A 10270-nucleotide genomic window follows, 5' to 3' on the forward strand; every position below is an offset into this window, starting at 1 on the left:
CCTTGAGGTTTTGAACCTGGGTCCTCTCTGTCCTAGTCTAATGCTGTATCTACTGCACCACCACCTGGGCAGGCTCTTTTTTTTTTTTTAATATTTTGAATTGATTTTAAGAGAAAGAGAAGGGGGGGGGGGAGAGAGAGAGAAACATCAATTTGTTGTTCCACTTATTTATGCATTCATTGGTTGATTTTTGTGTGTGCCCTGACCAGGAATTGAACATACAACTTTGGTGTATCGGGACAGTGCTCTAACCAACTGAGCTATCTGGCCAGAGCTACTCATTTTATTTTTATTTTAGTTTTGTGACAGAGACAGAGAGAGGGACAGACAGGGACAGATAAATTGGAAGGGAGAGATGAGAAGCATCAATTCTTCGTTGCGGCTCCTTAGTTGTTCATTGATTGCTTTCTCATACATGCCTTGACCGGGGTTACAGCAAAGTGAGTGACCCCTTGCTCAAGCCAGTGACCTTGGCCCTCAAGTCAGCGACCTCTGGGCCCAAGCCAGCAACCATAGGGTTATGTCTTTGATCCCACGCTCAAACCAGCGACCAAGCTGGTGAGCCCACGCTCAAGCCAGATGAGTCCTCACTCAAGCTGGCAACCTCGGGGTTTCAAACCTGGGTTGTCTGTGTCCCAGTCAGACGCTCCATCCACTGTGCCACCGCCTGATCAGGCTACTCATTTTATTTTTAAAAATGTTTTGCGATAGGCCTGGCCAGTTAACTCAGTTGGTTAGAGCGTCATCCTGAAACACCAATATTGCAGGTTTGATCCCTGGTCAGGGCACATACAGAAAGCAGCCAGTGAATGAACAACAAGGTGGAACACAAATGAATGCTTCCCTATCTCTCTTTCCCTTCCTCTCTCTGTCTCTCTAAAATCAATCAATTTAAACAATTAAAAAAATATTTGGAATATTTTATAATTTATAGAAACATTGTAAGAATAGAACAGAGTACTCCTCTATACGCTTCACCTAAATTCACCAATTTTAAACTGCTTTGTTGAGGTAGGGTTTATATGCTATAAAATGTATCCAGTTATGCACCCACCACAACCCAGTTGTAGGACACTCTGTCACTCCTGAGAGGTCCCTCCTAACCATCTGCGGTTCATCTCTGCTTTCTCCCAGCCTCCTGCAATCACTGATCTGGTTTCTGTTTCTATAGTTTTGCCTTTTCCAGAATTTCATATAAATGGTATCATATAATATATAATATTTTGCATCTGGCTTCTTTCACTCAAGCATCTTTTTGAGGTTCACCCATGTTGTTATCAGTAGTTCCTTTTCATTGCTGAGTGTCATTCCATGGTATCTATTACTACGTTTTATTCATTACTAGTGTTTTAACATTTGCCACATTGGCTTTATCATTCTCATCTATCTATCTAGAAGTATATATTTTTGACCATTTGGAGTAGGTTGCTTACATTATCCTCCTTTACCCCCAGTACTTTGGGGTGTATTTACTGAGAACAAGAATATTCCGTCACATATTCACAGTACATTATCACATTCAGGGAATTTAACATTGATGAGATGTTTTAATCTATAATTCATATTCCAAATTCATCTGTTGTTTCAATAATATCCTACACAGTCATGGCTGGGTAGCTCATTTAGTTAGAGCATCATCCCAATATGCCAAGGTTGTGGGTCCAATCCTCAGTCAGAGCTCAAACAAGAATCAACCAATGAATGCATAAATAAGTATAACAACAAATCAATGTTTCTCTCTCCCTTCTCTCTAAAATGAACAAATAATAATGATTGTTTAAAAAATATCCTACATGCCTGACTAGTGGTAGTGTAGTGGATAGAGTGTCGACCTGGGATGCTGGGGACCCAGGTTCAAAACTCCGAGGTCACTCACTTGAGTGTAGGCTCACTAATTTGAGCACACGGTCACCAGCTTGAGTGTGGAATCATAGATATGATCCTGTGGCTGTTGGCTTGATCCAAAAGGTCACTGGCTTGAAGCCCAAGGTCACTGGTTTGAGCCCAAGGTCACTGGCTTGAGTCCAAGATCACTGGCTTGAGCAAGGGGTCACTGTCTTTGGCTGGAGCCCCCCAGTCAAGGAACATATGAGAAAACAATAGATGAACAACTAAATTACCACAACTACGAGTTAATGCTTCTCATCTCTCTCCCTTCCTGTCTCTCTCTCTCTCAGTTAAAAAAAAAAAAAAGGCCCTGGCTAGTTGGCTTAGTGGTAGAGCATCATCCTGGCATGTGGATGTCCTGAGTTCAATTCCCAGTCAGGGTACACAGAAGAAGCACCCATATGCTTCTCTACCCTTCCCCCTCTCCTTTCTCTCCATCCTTCTCTTTCCCTCCCATAGCCAAGGTTCCACTGGAGCAAGCTGGCCTGGGTCCTGAGGATGGCTCCATGGCCTCCACCTCAGGCATTAGAATGGTTCTGGTTGCAACAGAGCAACACCTCAGATGGGCAGAGCATTGCCCCCTAGTGGGCTTGCTGGGTGGATCAGGGTTGGGCGCATGCGGGAGTCTGTTTCTCTGCTTCCTGCTTCTTCAGAAAAAAATAATAATACAGTTATTTTATGAAATGTTCCTCAATTTGACTTTGCTGCTTCTTTATGATTAGATTCAGGTCACGTATATTATATTCCCTGCCTAAATTAGCTTATGTGTTATAAACGTTACATCCTCAGTTGCACAACAGGGTGCTGTCTGATTTCCTCATTATAGATTTACTATTTCTCCCCTTACAACCAATAAGCAATCTGTGGGAAGACACTTTAAGACTATGCAGATATCCTGTTCCTCATCAAACATTTCTTCTAGATTTACCATCCGTAAGTGATTCTTGCCCAAAGCAATGCTTTACATTCTTTTTAAGAGCTGCATAGTATTCCATTCTGCCATAATGTTTTTAATTAGTGCCCTTCTGACAGACATGTAGGTCACTTCCAGCTTTTTGCTATTAAACAGTACCTCAGTGAGCACCATTACACATGCTTGTGGAGTATGAGAGCATATCTGGAGGGTAAATTCTTAGATGTAGAATTGCTAGGTCAAAAGGCATGTGCATTTTTAAATTTTAATAGGTTTTGTCTGATGGCTCTGTTTGTTTGCTAGAGCCACCATAGCAAAGTACCACAAACTGGGTGGCTTACGCAAGAGAAATTGTCTCACAGTTTTGGAAGCTAGATGTCTGAAATTAAGGTGTCAGTAGGCTGGTTCCTTCTGGGAACTGTGAAGGGGAGGCTGTTCCCTGTCCTCCCACCTTCTGGTGATTTGCTGGCAATCCCTGGTGTTCTTGGCTGATAAAGCTTTACCCTGATCTTTTCCTTCATCTTCATATGGCATTCCCCCTGTTCCTGCATGTCTGTTTAAATGTCCCCTCTTTGTAAGGACACCAGTCATATTAGATTAGAAGTCCATCCAGCCTCAATTTGACCTCATCTTAACTCATTACATCTGCAATGACCCCATTTACAAATAAAGTCACATTTTGAAGTACTGGTGGTTAGAACTGCAATGTACGGATTTGGAGACGACACAATCAACCTATAATCAACCCCCCAAAGAAATACTGATTATACCCAGAAGCTTCTTTTTTGTTTGCAACTGTTCTTTAGAAATCATATCTAATTAAAAGTTCTTCTAAGGTTTAAAGCAAGAGGAGGCAGTGAGAAATGGAGCCTTTACAAGGCCCACGGGCAGATGGAATTACAGTATCTGTTAACTGCAGTGGTTTTCAAAGTTTTTATACTTGGGGACTGGTGAAAATAGGAAAGTTATTTCAGGGACCGCTAAGGCAGAAATCATCCTGAGCGTAAGTGAATTCAACTAAGGTCACTGGGTCTCTAATCTTCATATAACATGAGGGTGGATGACTCTTTCATGGACTGGCATGAAATTTCTGGTGGACCGACCCGTGGACCAGAGGTTAAAAAATAGTGTTAAAGGGTATCCTGGAGTCTTTGCTATTGAATATCATGAGAAAAGTATATTAAAGAAGAGCTGTCCCCATTGAGACAGTTCCTCTAAAGACCCCAAGGTGAAAGCCACCATTGTGAGCCCTGCCAGGCCGGCTCACATCCTGACTGTGTCTGCTGAGGAAAACAGGCAGGAAGTCAGGCTGCCGCCACAGAGGCTCACTGCGCCTGGTGGGCTGGCCCGGGAGCGCCCGGAGGAGAAGCCAGGCCTGTGCCCGGTGTGTGAGGGAAGGCGTGGCGTCAGCACAGCGCAGCTCTCTCCAGTCAGCCAGGAGGGGCTGAGGATGCGCCCTACGCAGGAGGGTGTAGGGAGGCGGGAGGGCTCATGTGCTCCCTTCTGCAGCAGCCAAGAGGCTGAAAGAAGCTCTGTGTGCACCTGAGAGGCAGGGCACAGGCGGGGCCAGCGGAGTCCGGTCAGATCAGAGGCAGAACAATGAAGGCCTTTCTTTCCTTTTAAAAATCCCAAAGGTGATTCTGGGTTCTCAGGGACCAACAGGGAGAGAGACCAAGAACCCATCACCCCACAGAGACACTGCAGAAACTGGATCACTGGCCTCGGGGTCTGAAAGTCTGGAGTCCAGCCCGCCTTCGCCCTTTGTCAGCCTGTGACCTTGAGGGAGTCACTCAGCGGCTCTGAATCATAGATTTCACTGGGCTGTGAGGCTCAAGTGAAACCACATACAGTGTGTGGCAAACGCAGGTTTACAGTTGCTCGTACGGGAAATAATACCGGAATTGACAAACAACGATACAAGAACAGACTCTTCGTGTACTCATAACTGTAAACCTACTTTTGCCCCTGACTGTATATCAAGGTGATCTTTCTCCAGTTATCAAAAATAAATTATATATTATTTATGTCCTTTGCCTCTGATAGCTAGCTTCTGCTCATGGTCCAGAATTGCCTCCAGGTCTTGCAAGTTCATTTAATTCTGAAAAAGCCTAACATTCCATGGGCCTGCTATAAAAATATTCAGACCCTTGTGTTCTGTCGGCCATCCTGAAGGCAGGGACTTCAATGGCCCTTCATTTCATGTCCTTTTGCTTCCCAAACTGTCTGGCATTTTTCCTGCTTTGTCATCAACATTTGGAGTCACAGATACCAGGCTGAAATCAGTCTTCCTTGTCTTTGGACCTGAGACTGGTCACTGCACCGCAGAACTGCAGGGAGCTGTGAGCATTGTTGTCTGTGCGAACAGTGCCCTCTGGAGTCAGGCAACATACAGCCTGTGCAGCTGGACCTGGCAGACCTTCCTGAGAGGCTTTCGCACACCTGTGGAAGCATTGCTCTATGTTCAGCCCTCCAGGGTGGGAGGGCCTTGGGGAGATAAACAAGGTATGCTTAGTTCTCTGTGTGTCCCCTCACCCTGCTGGCACAGTGCCTGGTACACAGAGACCCAGGGTACACAGAGAATGAATGAGCAAAAAGGGAATGAACAAACTCTCTAGCGAAGGGACAAACCCACCAAGTGACTGCCTATACATTCAAGCCAGCTAACAGATGTTTATTGAGCACCTAGTATGCCCCTGACACTGCATTATACCCTGGGGGTACAGTGGGATCAAGACGGATGGGATCTGTCCTCCAGCAGCTGACAGTGTGCCTGCCACTATAACATGTGGCCGGTGTGTTGTGTGATGCAGGGTCAGAGCTTGTATTTATAATTTTGATATTTTGTTCATCATGGATCTTTTTGTATTAACATTTATTTACTACATTAAAATATTCATTTAGCCCTGGCCGGTTGGCTCAGTGGTAGAGCGTCAGCCTAGCGTGCGGAGGACCCGGGTTCGATTCCCGGCCAGGGCACACAGGAGAAGCGCCTATTTGCTTCTCCACCCCTCCGCCACACTTTCCTCTCTGTCTCTCTCTTCCCCTCCCGCAGCCAAGGCTCCATTGGAGCAAAGATGGCCCGGGCGCTGGGGATGGCTCTGTGGCCTCTGCCCCAGGCGCTAGAGTGGCTCTGGTCGCAACATGGCGACGCCCAGGATGGGTAGAGCATCGCCCCCTGGTGGGCAGAGCGTCGCCCCTGGTGGGCGTGCCGGGTGGATCCCGGTCGGGCGCATGCGGGAGTCTGTCTGACTGTCTCTCCCTGTTTCCAGCTTCAGAAAAATGAAAAAAAAAAAAAAAATTATTCATTTGGATTACCGAGTTTTTTGGCACCTCCTTAAATTTTGTGCCAAAGGCCAGTGCCTCACTTCCCGCATCCTGCTGGGGATGAAGGAAAATTCACCATTTATCTGAATGTCCTGCCAACAAATCGCTGATGCGGTTCCCACAGACATGCTATCTTGTGAGGGCCCATCCAGGTTTCTCACACGAGTGACCCCGGGAATGCTGGATTTGACAGCATAGCAGTGTCAAAGCTAGAAGCTCAACTGGGTATTTTTGCCATGTGGTTACTGATCTCTATAGGATAGAGAGACTCATTGGGAGTGTCTACTGTTTCATGCTTTGACATGTTGACTTCACCTGCATTTCCTCTGGGTATGTTTCCATAGTAACTGGGCTTTATTTCTGCTTGGTTAGCATGGCAGCCTTATCTGTGAGTGAGTGACAGATAAGTGAGTGAATCCCCGCAGGGTATTCTCCTCTTTTTTTGTGTGTGTGACAGAGACAGAGAAAAAGGACATAGGGACAGACAGGAAGGGAGAGAGATGAGAAGCATCAATTCTTCATTGCAGCACCTTAGTTGTTCATTGATTGCTTTCTCATATGTGCCTTGACCCCCAGGGGTTACAGCAGAGCAAGTGACCCCTTGCTCAAGCCAGTGACCATGCTTAAGCCTATGATCCCATGCTTAAGCCAGTGAGCCCGCGCTCAAGCCGGCAACCTCAGGGTTTTGAACCTGGGTTTTCTTTGTCCCAGTTCGATGCTATATCCACTGTGCCACCGCCTGGTCAGGTAGGGTGCTCCCCTCTTGCTGAGCTCCCCATTAGTTGTTTCTGTTTGTGGCCCAAGGGTGCTCTGCATTTCCAAATGGGTCAGTCTTGATTTTAATGATGCAGGGTGATGGAAATGAAAGTCACTAGCAGACAGCACTCAAATTTGTTGGGGTTTTCCTGTTAAGGATGCGAGGAGGGGCCCTCTTGTCTAGGATGAGTTGAGGTGAAAGTGTAAAAGAAGGGGAGTGAACACACATCCAATGTCAAGCAAGGGTGCTGGGGAGAAGTAAGTTGGATTGGCATAATAACAAAGGAACCAGATGAAAATGGAATTAAATGAGCTGATTGAAAAGTGTCAGCCCTGGAAAATGGCTTTCACATTGGAAAAGCATTCCTCATTATTTACAGATGTCAGGTCCTGGGGTCACCAGTGCTGGGGATCCAAAAGGAACTTCAAAGAGAACTCCCCAGTTTGCGATCATTAGTAATTAGTGTTTGCTTCTTGTAACTTCCCTGTGTCCTTCCCACAGCCATCAGGTGAATAGTCTTGGCCCATCCTGATCATGTCACTGTCTTTAACACAGCCCTACTTCTCCCCTCTGCCCTGAGATTAAGGCCCACGCCCCAGTGTGGTTGGAGGAGTGGGCTGCCTTCTCCCCACCCCACCTCCCAACTATGCCCTCCCCATTATCTGCATGCTGTGTCTCAGCACCTAGATACTTGCTGTCCTATGTGCTGGCCATGGCCTCCCACCCCATTCCATAAATGCTGTCCCCTGTGCTCCCTCTGCTTCTAGGATCCACCCCCATCAGAGCCCTTGTGACATCACGCCACATTTGTCTGCTGACCTGTCTGCCTTCCCTACCACACCAGAGCCTCCTCACGAGCAGGGACTGTGTCTTTCCACCTCAGTAACATGGCAGCATCACAACTCATGGCACCAATTTGCAGAATAAAACATGAGACATGCAGTCACTTCTATAAGAGAGCCACAGGCCCTAACACTTAAAATGACTTGGTCCTAAAAGCAACCCCTGCCAGGTCTTAGTGGGAGTTCTGTCCACCCAGGTTTCTAAATCTCTTCTATTGTCCTTCAGGTGCTCGACGTGTCCGGGGCAGACACACTGGCCAAGTCAATCAAAAACTGCCAGGTGGAACTTCTAGAAAACTGTGGGCACTCGGTGGTGATGGAGAGACCCCGGAAGACGGCCAAGCTCATCGTCGACTTTTTGGCTTCTGTGCACAATACAGACAACAACAAGAAGCTGGACTGAGCCCCCAGCTGCCGCCAGCAATCCGCACACCGCCTCCGCTCCCACTTCCAAAACCTGACGCAGTCGGCCACCACTTCTCAGGGACCCTGCCCCCAAAGCGTTCAGAGCCCCAGCATCCCTGAGCAAGCCAGTCCCCTGTCCCCAGTCAGGTCCGCAGAGCTTTGGGGGCCACAAAGAAAGCTCCAAGATGTTTTCACAAAATAGAAACCCATCTGGAACAAAATAAGAAAACTCTACCAAGAAGTCTTCAGGTTCCTGTCGCAAACCGGCCACCTTGAAACGTAATCACCGAGAACATCATTTTCTTGAAAACATTTCTTACAGACTGAGACTTGAGGTGTTTCTGTTGCTTCACATGTTTTCCCTTGCATGGTTAGTGGCTGTTTAGGAGCATTCCTCCCCATTCGCCGAGCCCCTCGTTCATGTCTTAAGTTTTACATAGAGACCCATACGTGAATGCAGTCTGTCAGCTGCAAGACCAGGTTGGAAAATGGCAAGCTGTAGGAAATATTCACACATGCAAGAGGGGCATTGTCCCACCTCGGCCAGCCCTCGGAGCAGCGGAACATACCTGACACGGGAGAGGTTTGATCAGCGCCACCCATCAGGTGACCATGAGTGACAGTCACAGTATGAAGAACACCTGGTGGGGTGGGTTTCCTGGGAATAATTTATTTTTGAAAATAGGACTAATGAAGCAATAATGTTCTAGACATCAATCTACATAAATCAGACTCGGGTTCAAAACGATCAGATACACTAGCGCCTTGTGGGCCTCTTTTCTATGTTGCTGTGCTACCAAAACCCTTGGATGTAAAATACTAGTTTGTTAATGAATTCTGTGAATTCTGTGAACAGTAATGTGATTGAAAATAAGTCTAAACATCTGTAAATGACCACAGTGACATGGAATAAATTTAATAATTCTAGATCAACAACATGCAGACAGTTGCTATGTCAGCTCCTAATTATGTGCAACATTGGTAGATTTTATGTTAACTGTGTTAAGTGTGTTTTAAAATAAGGCTTATTCTGTAGGGATTAGAAGGCCTTGCTTGGATGACTTACTAGTTTTATATTAAGAAATTATGTTGGCCCTGGCTGGTTAGCTCAGTGGTAGAGCATCAGCCTGGCGTGTGGAAGTCCCGGGTTTGATTCCTGGCCAGGGCACACAGGAGAAACGCCCATCTGCTTCTCTACCCTTCCCCCTTTCCTTTCTCTCTCTTTTCTCCTCCTGCAGTGAAGGCCTCATTGGAGCAAAGTTGGCCCGGGCCCTGAGGATGGCTCCATGGCCTCCGCCTCAGGCGCTAGAATGGCTCCAGTTGTAAGGAAGCAACGCCCCAGCTGGACAGAGCATCGCCCCTGGTGGGCATGCCGGGTGGATCCCGGTCGGGCGCATGTGGGAGTCTGTCTCTCTGTCTCCCGCTTCTCACTTCAGAAAAATACAAAAATAAACAACAAAAAGAAATCATGTTCACACCTGCCCTATTGTGGCACAGTGGATAAAGTGTCCATCTGGAACACTGAGGTTGCCAGTCGAAGCCCTGGGGTCCCCAGGTCACTTGGTCAATGCTTTCCATCTGGACGTTTTGGCAAAGCTTTGTAAATATTAGGGCACTTGTGTATTGGCTGCTAAGGATACATTTTCTTTTCTTTTTCTCTGATAATGCCACCCTATTTTCATAGACAGGAGTTACCCTTTGGTCTCAGTGAAGTCCTGTCTTGGTCTAACCAAGAGGCTGGTCCGTGACCCAAGCAATGCCGTGAATTTCCTTTCCTGGGGCTTAGGTGAAGCGAGCGAGCCTGGAGTGAACTGCTCTCCTGCTCCACAAATGTCCTGATGTATTCTGGATCTGGCCTTTCTGAACCTGGCCCCTGCTTTCTCTAAGACCCACCGAGCCCTCTGTGTCAGCCCCCCCAAATATTTACCAATCCCCAAGTTGATTTTGTGTTTCTTTTTTGTTAGTGTGGTTTGGCCCCCCCTACACACCCCCTTCACACTGCCAGTGTTCATTTTGTTTGTTCCTAATGAAAGAACCTTATTTAACTTTATTATAATTACTCTTAAGAATAATTTCCACCCATGGCCCCAACATACCATCCATATACTGGAACTTAAAAATCTGATTTTCAGCTCCTGGTCC

At 46.7% G+C, this 10270-nt stretch overlaps 1 protein-coding gene across 3 annotated transcripts in view; it reads left to right on the top strand.

Moving 5' to 3' along the window:
• Positions 1 to 9070, top strand: part of ABHD6 (abhydrolase domain containing 6, acylglycerol lipase) — a 67041-nt gene extending 57971 nt beyond the window's left edge. For all 3 annotated transcript variants that reach the window (XM_066350446.1, XM_066350450.1, XM_066350447.1), the window contains one exon: positions 7950 to 9070. In XM_066350446.1, the coding sequence (XP_066206543.1) occupies positions 7950 to 8126 (177 nt within the window). In that variant the 3' untranslated portion in view covers positions 8127 to 9070. The remainder of the gene's footprint in view (positions 1 to 7949) is intronic.
• The last annotated feature ends 1200 nt before the right edge of the window (positions 9071 to 10270 follow it).

Source organism: Saccopteryx leptura, chromosome 10, assembly GCF_036850995.1.
Source record: "Saccopteryx leptura isolate mSacLep1 chromosome 10, mSacLep1_pri_phased_curated, whole genome shotgun sequence".
Taxonomy (NCBI): domain Eukaryota; kingdom Metazoa; phylum Chordata; class Mammalia; order Chiroptera; family Emballonuridae; genus Saccopteryx; species Saccopteryx leptura.